The sequence below is a fragment of the Syngnathus acus genome, chromosome 10, assembly GCF_901709675.1.
Source record: "Syngnathus acus chromosome 10, fSynAcu1.2, whole genome shotgun sequence".
Taxonomy (NCBI): Eukaryota; Metazoa; Chordata; class Actinopteri; order Syngnathiformes; family Syngnathidae; genus Syngnathus; species Syngnathus acus.
In genome coordinates this window covers 13368914-13383327 of record NC_051095.1, presented here as the reverse complement: position 1 = coordinate 13383327, position 14414 = coordinate 13368914, and the positions used below count along the sequence as shown (strand labels likewise).

General features: G+C 39.9%; 1 protein-coding gene across 6 annotated transcripts in view; it reads right to left on the bottom strand.

The window, feature by feature from the left end:
* Nucleotides 1-14414, bottom strand: part of atp8a1 (ATPase phospholipid transporting 8A1) — an 80597-nt gene that overhangs the window by 60591 nt on the left and 5592 nt on the right. For 3 of the 6 annotated variants that reach the window (XM_037263064.1, XM_037263066.1, XM_037263068.1), the window contains exons 2-7: nucleotides 11248-11362; nucleotides 5265-5364; nucleotides 4074-4172; nucleotides 917-962; nucleotides 760-800; nucleotides 173-246 (exon numbers count right to left, since the gene is read on the bottom strand). In XM_037263064.1, coding sequence (XP_037118959.1) covers nucleotides 173-246; nucleotides 760-800; nucleotides 917-962; nucleotides 4074-4172; nucleotides 5265-5364; nucleotides 11248-11362 — 475 coding nt within the window. The remainder of the gene's footprint in view (nucleotides 1-172; nucleotides 247-759; nucleotides 801-916; nucleotides 963-4073; nucleotides 4173-5264; nucleotides 5365-11247; nucleotides 11363-14414) is intronic. The other 3 variants (XM_037263063.1, XM_037263067.1, XM_037263065.1) reach the window with 1 other exon arrangement.

Here is a 14414-nt window from a genome sequence, read left to right as displayed (position 1 = left end):
AATCTTTGTTGTTTTTTTGTGTGTTGTTGCCGCAATTCCAACTAAAAAACACTAGTGCTTTTTTTTAATGTTGGTAAGCCATCATTTCTTTAGGCTGAAGAGCTAAAAGGCAGCCCAGATAGAGAGTGGAGGCGATTCAAGTAGGCAGTCATTCAGAGCGGACTCTCGATACCTGCACGATAAAACCACAGTGTCTGCAGGCACGAAATCGCCTTCATTTACTTCAATAACATCGCCCGTTTCAACCTGTGAAAATAGACTGGTCATCGTGCTGCACACAATGGAGAGACGGGCTGTGATCGTGTTATACGCTGATGAAAGGAAATACAGTGAATGGCACAATTTAACGTTTGAAAGGCACCGCATTTTTTATAAAGCAGAAATGAAACTTAAATATAGCTACAGGCAAGGAGGTAAATCTGACAAGGACATTATCAAAACGATCTTGTAAGAAAAAGGCATCTAAATCATTTAGTAACCAACCAGGAAATTAGCTGCTCTTACAATATGCATGAAGATGAAGTAATAAGCATAAAATATTGAAGTCACGTAACAATACAGTGATTTGTATCAGCAGTGGCCATGAACATTTTATTCGCCTTTGACGGCAGTTCCAATGGAAACACTGGATTAATTAGCTGCTTGAACCATCCGACGGTCAGTGTTGGTCTGCTCTGCTGTGTATTATGTGAGCATGTGCTTACGATCCCCAATCAATGGCTAACAATCCGTCTACTTGTTATTATTATAATTGCATACCTTCTCCCAATGCACAATCTCCCAGGCGCCGTTTCTTAACACTGTGACATGACAGGAAGGGGGAACAGAGAGAGATGAAAAGAAGAAGTCAAAATGAGTTGATAAGCATATTTCAACTTAGCCGGCAAAAAGAGAATCAGTGCATTGTTTTTCATACCTTGACATTCCTTTTTGTTGACAACGCTGTCAGCATTGTGGCGTTTCTAGAATGAACGAAGAAAATGGAATATTGGTTATGCAAATAGAGTATGATAGGATAAATCATATTTGGATGACAAGAGCATCAGTGTGAGGTTCGAAAGCAAACAGGTGAGTCAAAGCAATGGCGTAACTTACTCAAAATAACTGAACAAAAGGCTTTAATAGTTAACCAAATACAAAGAATGTGCTTACATCATTTTACCAAAGTCTTTTTCAAAGATCTCGTAGCCATAAGCGATGCAATTCCAAACAACATGAGCCGACTACACTGTTGAAACAGTTCACGGGTCTAATAGAGTAAAAATATTTGCCTAAGATATTTTTCACACATTACAATTTAAAAAAAAAAATAGCTGGCCACATGAGGACTGACTAATAGTATCAATTGGTGAAAAAAAAAAAAGAAATTGACCAAATTTGGACAAACGAGATTTCTGCCTGGATCTCGCTCAAAATTATGCATGTTACTTTCACCAAGCACGTGTGTGAGGGGTTTGGTGGAATGTAGTTTGTTGCTCATAATACAATATACAGACAAAAAAAAGCATAAAGGAAGCTGTCAATCAAGGAATTAATTTTAACATGTATTGTGTTACAATCCACTTATAGTGAACTGCAGGGGGAATCGTGATATGTGAATCAAGTCACCATTTCTTTGCCCTCTAAAACAAGTCAGACAAGCATGCTTGGGATTATTTGGTTTTGGCGGAGGTCTTCTAGTTGGAAGACTAGGTGGTTGTGTGTAGGAGTGCACTATTGTTCGGCACTATTATTTGCGCTTGCATCCCACGTGACAAACAGTAACGCCGTGAACAGTGTTGATGTTTGAGGTCTTGTCAAGTGGCATCCAGCAACTGCAATGTGTGTTGGGCCTGATAAGAGAGGCGTGGACATATCCTCTCAAAACCCTAACAAGATCAACTGTTTACATTCTTTTAGCTTGCTCCGATTTACTCCATTGCTAATTCCATTAAAAGCTAATTGGTGCATTCCTGCGCACTCGCTTTTAAGGCTCCGGTCGAATCACGTCGGGCATCTCGGCAACGCAGTCTTGTGTGTAATGAAAAGGCGGGCAGTGTCAAACGGCTTCAACCTTTCGCCAGCTGCACAGAGACCGGGAAAAGTTTTGGGTGCTACGTGAAGGCTCATCCATCATCCCGTGTGCAAGAGCTGCCGGCGAATTTCATTCGACCATTTTTCTTTCTGCTCTTGACGCACACCAGACATGTCAGATCAGAGCTGCATTTATATCCCTCGCCTTGTTACTTGTCAGCACTCTCAAATATCACACCGCATTCAAGGCGAACGATAATGCAGGGGAACCAGCATTTCCATTTATTCGGTTGTTGATGTTGGCTAAGGTGAGGAAACAAATTCTATCCGCGATGAGACAAGCAGGCAAAAATAACAGCGCTGCCGCAAAGTGGAGACTGCGGTGATATAATCCTGCAGCGTCCAGAGTTAAGGCAAAACAATGCAGTAAATCAGAACCTAATCTTCTTAGATTTAAAAGTTCTCCAAATTAATTTGGGTTGTCCACATTTCTTAGATCTTGAAAACAATACTTTTTGGTCCTAAATCGGTGGATTATTTATGGGATCACCCCTGAAAGAATGCCCAATCATAATTTAAAACACCGTCACTGGTGTAACTGTCAATATTTTGGCAGTTTTGATTTTAGGGAATAAATCTTTGGATTGAATATCCTATTCCAGGAACCAATGACTTCAGTGCAGAACTGTATTAGAAAAAACACTAGTGGTATCAGCACGTACATTCAATATGGGTGACTAATCATGGATTGAATTCTTGAACTAGTATCAGTCTAAAATAAAAAATTGGTAGACAACATCCGTATTTGAGAGCGATAAAATTTCTGAAAACTACGAAAAAACGATAATTTTGCATTGATCCCGATCAGCTGAAAACCACGTGATCTGATCGGGACGTCTCTACTTCTACGTGCAGAACATTTGACTGTACTTTGTCTTAATATTGCCTAATAAATATAAATATACAAATATAAACAATAATAATAATATAAATATTGGCCAGCCAGTTAATTGGTGAGGGCCTACTTGTCAGTGTTACCTTACCTTACCAGGCAACAAACGGGTTAATGTCGTGCCATCAGGTTAACTTGTGAGGGGTGAACATACAAGGGAAGAGATGTGAGTGCGCGTGACCTTTATCTCCAAAGACGGAAATCAAGACCACTCCATTGCCATGCTTTTTCCGTAGAGAACAGACCATGAGAAGGGTGGAGGGAAAAAGTGCTGTGCTTGTGCATTCAGCACAAGATAGAATCGGACAGTATAGAGTAGCTGTCCGCTGGGACCTGCAGACAGGGTTACGCAGCAGGACTATTGCAATACAGTCTGACACATTGAATTCTCTTTACCAAAACTAAACCTTGTGAATAAAATGCAACATTTTACCGTAAATTGGGTTGGGAATAATAATTTATTAGCCCATTCATTCAGCATTACGAATACTGTTGATGGCGTGGAATGACTGGTGATTAATCGTGTCTTGAGGCAAAATGGAGAGCGCTACTTGGTTGCAACCAACCAGAACAACGAGCTTGCTGTCTAAAGAGGAATACACGTCATCTATGTATGCCCTACATTGACGCACGCTGCACGTCTCCACCATGGCAACTCCTGTTGACGTCATTATTCTGCTTTGTCTACACTAGCATGGGAACATTTAGACATTTGCCAGACCAACTAAAGGTGTCAGGACATTCCCCCAAAGTGAATAAAGGAACTGTAGTCAAATACCCATCCATAATCTAGCGTACAATAAATCAATGCATTTTTTTAAACAGAAATATTTCATCGATGCTAAAGGCCAAACTGTTTTACTCTGCCGTGTTGCATGCACTATAGCGGTTAATTAATTATATGGGTGCCCAGGCAGGCAGAGCTGTTAAATGTAATCAGTGGGGCTTGCATACGTACACAGTATACATGTGCCCATGTAAATTTGCATGCTTCCTGTCGAGATCATGTGGCCATCAATGAATGCCTCCAATAGGATAAGTCTCAGCTCAAAAAGTACAGGATGAACACAGAGTATTCTGGAAACACAGCATTTGAAGTCGTTCTTACCAGATCCTCAATGACCTCCTTGACAGCAGCCACAACCAGAATAAAAAGCAGTGGCACCAACGTTGTCCAGCGACCGGTCGGAGAAACATCTGGGATTTGCTGGGAAGAGGATAGATCGATAGATAAGTAAAAACAATAAATAAACATATATTATGCTCATTGGGCTGAGGGACAGCAATAGAATAATTGTATCTTTTTTTTTACTCTTATATGACTGTGTTGAAGAAAGAGTGACTGGCTAGTAACCTCTGTACATCGTATGCATATAACATGGCTACATCCTCAGCTTAGAACCAAACATAATGACGCTATTTTGGGGGTTCCCACATTCAATAATCAAATCTCAGCCATGCGAGGATAAATGGACTTGCTGCTATGAACATGACGCATCTTCTCCTCAGAGATGTTTTTTGTTTCAAGGTTGCACCATCGAGCGGTCAGTTAATGAAGATGCACCGGCTGCATTTCAAAGCACCAACTTCAAGGTCACGGAACGGAGGCTCTTAACGGGAAACGTCGTCTGTGGGAATCAAGGTGAAGAATCCACTCCGCTATTGCTTTTATCTCTGAGACAGATGGATTTGCACTACTGCTTTGAATCTCATTGCAATGATTGATGCTGGAGAAAAATATCAATACTGACCAATGTGGCTAGCAAAGAAAGACAAACACCTTCCCAACTGTAATAGATAGTATTGTAATAAAGCCAATTGAGACGATGAAGGACATTGCAGCCCAATGCATTTTCAATGTAATATGACATAAATAATGTTGTGCCTGGAAGAAAAAAAACGAGTTTCCTTTTAGCAGAACATCGTATTACATGCATTATTCATAACTAAGGCAGCCTAATGTTAATGTGCGTGTGCTTCTTTACGGGTGTATTTTTACAGACAGGACCTTTGCAAATGCAGGTCAACACAAACAGTCCTCCACTTGCATACTATATTCACATGTCCTGAGTGTTGTTAGTCACCTATATGTTGAACAGAGGGTGTGTTTTACCGAAGTCAAATTCCTTGTTTGGCACGCTCAAACATGGCGAATAAAAACTCTTGAATCTTGAATCTTGAATACTAATGGCAACAAATTGAAGCTGAGAAACGGCAAGATTTCTTACAAAAATTGTAGTTTGCATATTTCGATTATAACCAAGTGCAACACAGTGGTCCCGTGGATTGGAAATGTTACCTGTAAGAGTGCAATGAAGAGAAAAAAAGCGTTGGCCGCCCTCCTGAACTGCGAGTAGAGGAACCTCGGGAGGAAGGTGAGGAAATTGTATTTGGCCGTACTGTAAGGAGAAACAATGTCAAATATTAATCAGTCATTTACAAAGTTAATTTCCAGTGCTTTAATGTCGATAACGTTTTACAAATATTCCACCCAAGCCAGTAAATACAGTGGCACCTCAAGTTTCAGGTTTTAGTTATTTCATTGCTGAGCTCAGAAGTCATTTGCTGCAGAAATCTAATGCTGGCATATCTAAAGCTTGAGCTCATCGACTTTCAATGAGCGACACCAAAACAAAAACAATGAAAAATAAATAAACTTAATCAAGTTACACAAACAGTAAAGCATTATTGCCATTTCTATCTAGCAGGTACTTGTTTTATATTATATATATTATATTTTGTATTCTAACGACTGCCTTTGTGGTTAAATACCTTCTCTAATGCGCAATCTATTATTTGCAGTGCTAATCTCTTTATAAATTCTTATGAGATCCTGTTAACTCAGATGAAATATAAAAATGTCCTAAGATAAGCATCATGATGAAAGTGATTGTCTCCATTCCATATATTTTGCCAACTCAAGATGTGTCAGCGTCTATAACCTATTAGCTTTCACAATAGCAACAACAGTCATTAATTGTTTATGTTGGGTTTTGTCTACTATAATGGACATAAGTGGGAGGATATGAATACATTACTCTGAGAAATAAAACTATTTTCTGAGCCAAAAACACTTTCATTGCAAAGTGCAACTAAAACTAATACAAACATATATATTTATTTGACTAGATGAGGCGCGAGCAGCTATTTAGATCCCCATATTTCAATTTAGCGCACGCTGGCTGACTCTTCATAAAATGCATTTTCATCAGCTCCGAGGCAATAAATGTTTTGGATCAATTACTCTGATTGGTTCTTCATGAAAAAAGCCTTTTCGGCATTTTCAGTAAAAACTTCTTCCTCGTCTAGTGGCGTAACTCTGCTGCCTAGTGTCCTTTGAGTTATTGCATTATCAGCTAATAATGAAACTTTTCTGTGTAAATTTGAGAAAAAGACGCTGGTAAGATTAAAAATGGGTGGCAACTGTAAAAGGAGAGCGAGTGTGGATATTTGAGAAGTTGTTGGCAATGATCACATCATTCGTCGACTCAACAGTGACTCACCATTGTTTGCTTTTTCATCCATGGGTACAAATGAAATGTAAACATAGTTCAGTATTATTGTAAAAGACAAGTTGTACTGCCTATACTGACAAAAGACAGCTTAGTGCCAGTTGACGAGATTGCCATTATGACCTGGAAACGTAAATTCTGGTTGTGAAAACTCGGGATACGACATAACATTCTTGATTGGCTGTGACAGCTGCAACATTGCAAAGCTCTTCTACTCCCTCCGATTCACGTTTTGAATGTCAGCTAACCTAATGGCCGACGGTCAGCCACTCAACAAAAACAGTTATAGAGCCCGACAAACTGCGCAACAGCTCAGTCACGTTCTGTTGCCTTGCTTGGTGTACGCCGGGCGTCAAAACATGAGACTCTCAACAGATGGGAGCTTGTTATTGTTTGACAAGGATGGGAACATACTGCGTGTGGTTCGTTTGAATCATACAGCATTTCTTGTACCGTATTTTCCGGACTATAAGGCGCACCTTCAATGAATGGCCCATTTTAAAATTTTGTCCTTATATAAGGTACTATAAGGCGCACCGTTAATGCATCATGTCAGATTTTTAATCCAAATCAAATCATTCTCCATTCTATCTTTTTTTATTTCAACTTCAATTACCGTTTTTTTCCGTGTATAATACGCCCCCATGTATAATACGCACCCTAACAATGGCATGTTGATGCTGGAAAAAAGCCTGTACCCATGTATAATACGCACCCAATTTTTTTTTTTTTTTTTTTAATTCTTTTTTTTTTTTTTTTTTTTTTAAAGTCCCAATGATCGTCACACACGCAGGGAGGCAATGGGTCCCATTTTTATAGTCTTTGGTATGGTCTTAACTAGGCTGGATGTATTTTTTTTGTTGGCGTTGATTTCTCCGACTGCCCGTAAAGGCACCACCGCGATCAGATGAAAAGAGAGGAAAGTGACGTGCGGACATGTGAAAAAGGCGGCTCTGTATGGGAGAGACGTTGAAGAGGAATAAAAACACCCTTGGAAACCAAAACTTGCCCCTCGTCGTGACTCGGAGCCGCAACAAATGTTTCGGATTTGTGTAGGGTACATTGTGACAGCAAACGAGCAGGTGATCGAGCAAGCGTCTGATACGAGAGCATTGCGTTCGTATGGAGCGTGTTTGAAGTGAACAGCAGAGACGAAAGGAACAAGGCAAAGTGTTGTGAAATAAAATATTACCTGTAATACGCATTTTGTTATTTGCTGATTGTATTAAACTATCACATTCATTGTCAGTCAAGAAGAGAAGAGGACTATTATCCCTTCTTTGACGAAATGACCAGAGCACAGTACAAACACACTATTGTTCTTTCGGTATTTATTCAACCCACATTCTTTCACAACATGACAAGAAGAGAACAATACATAAATCAATACTCGTACCAGTACCATGATTTTCTTAAAAAAAAAAAAAAAAAAAAAAAAAAAAAAAAAAAAAATTAAATTAAAAAAAAAAAATTTAAAAAAAATTGTACCCATGTATAATGCGCACCCCAGATTTTAGGACAATAAATTAGTTAAATTTTGCGTATTATACACGGAAAAAAACGGTACTTTATAATCACAAAATAATGATCCATAGTCTTTTAGATTCATGATTCATTCAGTCTTCAGCGGGCCACTTATGATTGATTTCATGACACAATGCTTCGGGCCAGTTTAAATTTAGGAATTTGGTCCATATATAAGGCGCACCGGACTATAAGGCAGACTGTCGGCTTTTGAGAAAATCTTAGGTTTTTAGGTTCGCCTTATAGTCCGGAAAATACGATATGTATTTTTCTCAATTCTTTATATGTAGGGCATCCTTAAAATCAATGGATAGAATGGGTGAGAGGACAACAAAATGAAGGAGCCAAGCGTTTCTCGAACAGCAGCGCGATCCAATTCTAGCAGTACACAATAGTCTGATGAAGAGTCTTGTCAAAAGTAAGGAGGGGTCAAGTAAAGTTCAGTGACCAAGCTTTGTCATACTGAGCAAAGTGTAATTGTTTTTAAGTGGACATTTGATTGGTGGCGCCAAGATTGCCGTCTCTAATAGAACTAAAGGGTTCGTAAGAGTCCATTGCTCTCCCTCAAGGTACATTATAGACTAATTTACCGTATATATCAAATAAGAAACTTCACCAAAAGAACTGTTGCTGTTTTTTCTTGGTACAAAGGGACATGGGCATGTTCCCACACTGCAATATGTGTAGAGGAGTAAAAAAAAAAAAAAAAAACCTGCTTGAATACGACTCAAATGGTACACAACATTCTTTCTTTATCAGGTATGGTAATCATTTTTATTCTTTTTTAGTAGCAAGCTAAACAAGGAAGTGGTATTAGACGACAGAACATTTGAGCATGTATTATTTATCCTACATATCACGTACGTGGTGTCCTCTCAACCAATCAATAATTCGCAGTGACCCTCCAAGCACTTCTGCTTTGACTTCTGTTTATGAGAGCTTACTTTTTTGTTCACCCAAGATGAATTGCAATTTTTTTTATTTTCGAAATTTAGCATTAGTAGTACATTATTTGCATTGCTAAGTGGTCTGCCAAGTGTTTGCAACGGACATGTATCGATCCGTTTCTTTTAATTAGCGAGTAACAGTGTTCCCAAGAGACAAAAAATACAATAGATGATTGACTAAAGTCGATGTGATCTTCAGCACTGAAAACAAAAAAAAACAAAAACAAAAAAACAAGATCGCTGAGGTTATACACTCGAAAAATATTTAGGGAAAATATGCTTCTGGATTTTTTGCCTGAAAAATATTTAGGGAAAATATACTTCTAGATTATTGCCTGAAGTCCTTCATTTTGCTTTGGATGAAAACCTGAAACTGACCCTTAGCTTCACCATATTGTGCGATACTAAGTGAATGAATCCCTTCAAAAAGGACATGTAAGCTTGACAGTGCTAATGCATAACCAATGTTCTCGTCCTCCCTAGAGCTAGCATACTGTAGAAATGGCGGGTGGCAAATCTGATTGAAGTTTTAGCCTTTAAGCCTCGGCTCTATCAATCTTATCTTGCAATACAAGCCTCATCTTGCCTAAAAGTGCATGCGTACAGTAACTACTTTTTCACTAATCTTTGTTTGATCTGACGAGGCAGCACTGCGGTCGGAGCTCTCATTACTGTCCAGCGAACTTCCTCCTTTGACATTGACAAAGAAGCTGAAACATTGCGTAATGTGGAGCATTATTCCCTGGTAATGTCCAAATAGACCGAGGCGATGTGAGAAAGGCACTTCCTTTCCTAGTCTGATATGCTTGGATTACAACCAAAGCTTGAGCCGTTTCATGTTTAATCTCTAATCAACCTTTCCTACTCCAGCAATTGTGTTTAACGTGGCTGCTCAATGTAGTTTGAAGTATCGTACCAACATTTAGTTAACACCAAAATGTACACGTGGAGAGTATATCTAGATTTATTATGTCAATGATTTTTATGTCAATTGGAGCCAGTCTCAAATTATATAATATATATGGTTGTATGTTTATTATATATATATATATATATATATTTCTTTATACTAATTAATTACAGGTTGATTGATTAGCGGTTGATTGTATTGCTCAAATTGAACTCATCAGCTCTTTAAAGAAATTTGCTGTTTGGTTTGGGTATTTTCTTTTGTTAATGTAGACAAAGGCACTTGGAAGAGCCATTTGAAATACTGCACCACAAAAGAGGACAACACATTATCACATGATGTCTCTTAGCGGCTATTAGGTGTGAAAATTCTGTTCCCACTAGAGTGCATCATTGTCCACCTGATCCAAGGTAAACACAGCTGCTCACACAGGATTCCTGACACTGACAAGCTGGTCAGACCAGTCCATTTTTGGCCAATTGCAATCAGTTTAGAATATATGTATATCTGCATGTATTAACTCATGAGGAAATGAGTTAATACGTGCAGAATCAAAGGTTACACTGAATTTAAAGTATGATGACAAAAAGTCATTGGTCTTAACCCGTGACATGGGATACTATGCGTATATAATATACTTCAGATAATTTGGGTCATGTGTTAATGTCCATGTTTTGCTCTTCAAACTCCTTTTTGCACGTTGCATTTCATGGATCCATGACAACATCAACAAAACTGCAAAAGAGTGCACACAACCACTCAAGTAAGTTAATACAATGGTCATTGTACCCTTCTAATTGTTTGAGTCACGGTTGTTGTTGTTGGGTTCAAATCTTTGTGTATGATCGCGTACGTGCATACACGCATGACTCGTGCAGCCAGAATGCCAACAGTAATATTCCTTGACAGAGGATGGCCTGACCTGACACGCATGACCTTTAATGCTAAAAGCAGCGCGATCCTCGGAGAGGAAGAGACAGTCACACGGGGAAAAGTGCTGACTTTATGTATGGAGTATTATCTTGATTTCTTAACCGTGGAAAACACGTCAGCGGCAAATTTCAGCTCACCAGTCATTGTTAAGTATCCTGTACATTTTCCAGGGAAGCCGTTGAAGAAGCCCAATAGGCCCAAGATATTCCATGTTGAGGGTTAAAAGCAATAATGGGTGGTATTACAGTTGATAGCATGGATAGCAACTGTATTGCGCTGACTGGAAATCAATTGCAAATCACAGAGACTAATGAGCCTACTGTATCATCAGACAAACGCAAAAAAGGGGAAGCTGAGTTATTCATCCAAGACATGACCTTGTTATATGTCAGCTAAAAACTACAGTATATGCAGTAAGTAGTATACAGATACTGTTTCACACAAAGTAATTCTTACCTGACCCGGTTGTTGCAAAACTTTGTAAACTGTGGCTGGTTAAGGTAAATCAATCGGGCATCTTCTTGGTCCGCTAAGGATGTCTTTTCGGAAGCATCCTCTGTCTTCTCGTATCCTGAAAGATGAAAAACCAAAATGGCCTCGATAAGGAATGTGCTCAAAAAACAAATGTTGAAAAGAGTCTGACAAGGAAAATACAGTCAAAAAAAAAAAAAAGCAAGATGTTAACACTGTGTTCATGATGTTGGTGTTGCACACATTCTGTGCCCCATGCATTATAACGACAAACTCCCAACAGGTTTAATAGAGCGGGATGCAGCTTCATTGGTAGAATATTATCATTTTGGTCTGTAAGATTTCAGAAAACGGTGATTGATAACATTTTGACTGTTGGCTGAATAGTTGTACAGGCCAACTAACAGCCAACTGAAATGCAGTTATAACAGAATAAATAATATGCTGGGTCACAAATGAACCCTAAAATAATAAATAAAAGAAACAAATCTGTGTCACCCTTTATCCAAAAATAGCAGTTTCCAAAATGTTTCACCGGAAAGAGCTAGAAAAAAAATAATAAAAAATCAGAGAATTTTGGACATCTGTATTTCTGAATCTAAGGAAAGTCACCATAGAATGGATTATCTTATACGCAAGTTCTGTCATGAGTTTTAGTTGTCTCCCTCCCTCATGTACTGTAAATGCTGGCTGGTGGCGGTCGGTGTCGTAAGCACAAGGACAGACAGACGGTAGTACTCAAAGACAGGTGCCCCCAAGTTTGAAATGGAAAACGAGAACCTTCCGACAGTTGTCACTCTCCCTGCTCTGCTCCCAACTAACTATCACCTTACCAATTGCACTTTTTCCCTGGTGTCACGCAAGCCCGGAATCTTACTTTACACCTCTTGTTATTTTAATGATCCTCTTGGCTACACTGAGAGGATTACCGAGGAGTGACGAGAAGGCGCTCCTTCCCACCACCCTCCCCGCTCGCTTCACAATGCGCTTCAGGGCTAAATATAACTCGCACCCCTGTAGCCATTTCGGTCACCAGGGGAAACACGGGTCGGTTATCCAGCGCCATTACGCAACAGCCCGCCCAGACGTCAGATTGGTGCAGGTGATTTATTGGATTAGCGCGGTGGTGACGAAAGACCGGGTGAGGATTCAGACGGTAATACAGAGAGCATGAAGAGTGCCATTTAATGCTTTAAGAAAAAGAAAAAAAAAAAAGGGCTACGGTCAAATCCTCACATGTGAGACGCACCACTTGTTGCTAAATGTCATCCATTGTTAATCTACTAGGGTAGGGCGTTATTAATACAAATTAATCGATGAGTATGCCCAGCCCTAGTCTGGCTTTAAAATCTGAAACTGGTTTTCAATTAAATTTGGTGCCACAGAAGAAATCCATGCACAGCACTCAGCTATAATCCACCAGTAATTGGAGCAGTGAGATAATGGCGCTGCCAGCACACCGATTCATTCAACCATGGCACAACCAGCTCTTGGGCGAGAAGCATCAGTTGAGAATCTATTCTCTAATCATTGCTGTGCACACTCCTAGATGGAAGTGTAGGTTTTTTGGGGGTTCAGATCACACAAAGGTGATGAGAAATTCTGGACCTACAAAGACTGTAAAAAAAAAATCCAAAGAATTCCAAAAGTAGTCTCTAAAATACGATTTCAATCAGGATATCTTCTTGTTAGTAATGTCAGAGCAGAGCACCGATGAGAGAAGTTCTGATCGACAGTGAGTTCCCGAGTGCTACTCACACAAAGTCAAGATTGACAGATTTCAGGTCAAAGAGGCTGGAGTGAAGTTTGGGTGATCAAGGTATTAGTGTCCACGCAGACGTATGAAATGAGCAAGCTGGCATGGCGTCTGAGAGCAGCGAGAGGCTTTAACGGGAAAGCTCGCCAAGGCTGTGATTCATGTTGTGTCTGTGAGTTGTGAATGAGCCCTGGATGCTCCGGAGCGTGTTCCCCTGCCAGGTACTGCATTGCACCAGTTGGGGTTGCCATTGCTGCTTCTTAACTCCTTCTACACCCAGCCTCAGTATTGCTGCTTTCACACACGGGTTGTGAAGGAAGTTCCAACAAAACGTGACAAACCAAATGCATGCAATACAACTTGTTACTGTCAGTGAGTAGCATTAGTGTAACAAGTATGGGAAGAAATTTAGAGTTTTCAGCATCTTTCATACATCCATTTTCTATACAGGGTCATCCCAGAGGATGTAGCCGATCCCAGTCAATCAGTGGGAATTGATCTCGGTACAGCTGCATCAAACCACTATACTACCGAAAATCCTGTTTTCCAAATCTTACTGGAGTTGGCTGAACCAGCAAGCTTTCAATTACTGGTGTCAGGATACCAGAAATTCAGTTGTCGGTACCAATACCTGTGATTTTCCACAATTCTCGATACTAATTTGGTACCACGGTAAAAAACAATATCATCCACTTACTTTTAAAATCACTAATTTATTTAAAACTGCCATTGCAGAATGTCAGTCAAAGTGCAGTTGTGAGTTACCAACTGGCATTGTTTTGCAATTCTCTATTGCAGTCATGTTCTGCCGCATTGCGCATGTGCGGTGAGGCCTTGAGGAATCACCGCAAGACTAGTTCAGATCTGTGTCTTAAGATCTCTTGTTCTTCTCCATCTCCTCTTAACACAACACTTAAAAGCTATAGCTGAATTTAGGCCCGTGCTTAAAATAGCCTCTTTCCAGTGTCCAGCATGAGAAGGGATTTACGCAGGCAAAGAATCTCCGTCTGTAAATAACCACGGCGTTTCCTTGGATCCCAATCAGTGAGGATAATGTTCCAAGCCACAGAGGTCGGAGTGCGAGCTATCTCTAATGTCACCTAAGAGCAAGGTGTACCTTTTTTCTCCACTAATTAAATTAGCTGAGGTTCTGCGACATCTCATCAATAAGGACACAGGCCTAGCCAGATAACGAAAACCACGCGAGCTAGATGGCTATTTAGGCAAAAGAAGTGAGAACAACCCCAACAAGTCTAGGTGTTACTTAGAAAGCAAGAGGAAACAGCTCTGAAGGGGAAGCCGTTGGAGGAAGGGTCAATGCCAGCCATTGTCGTAATAGATTTGCAGGCAGGCTACATGTGAGGAGTATTGCTTGTGTCAGCCAACAGACAACAGG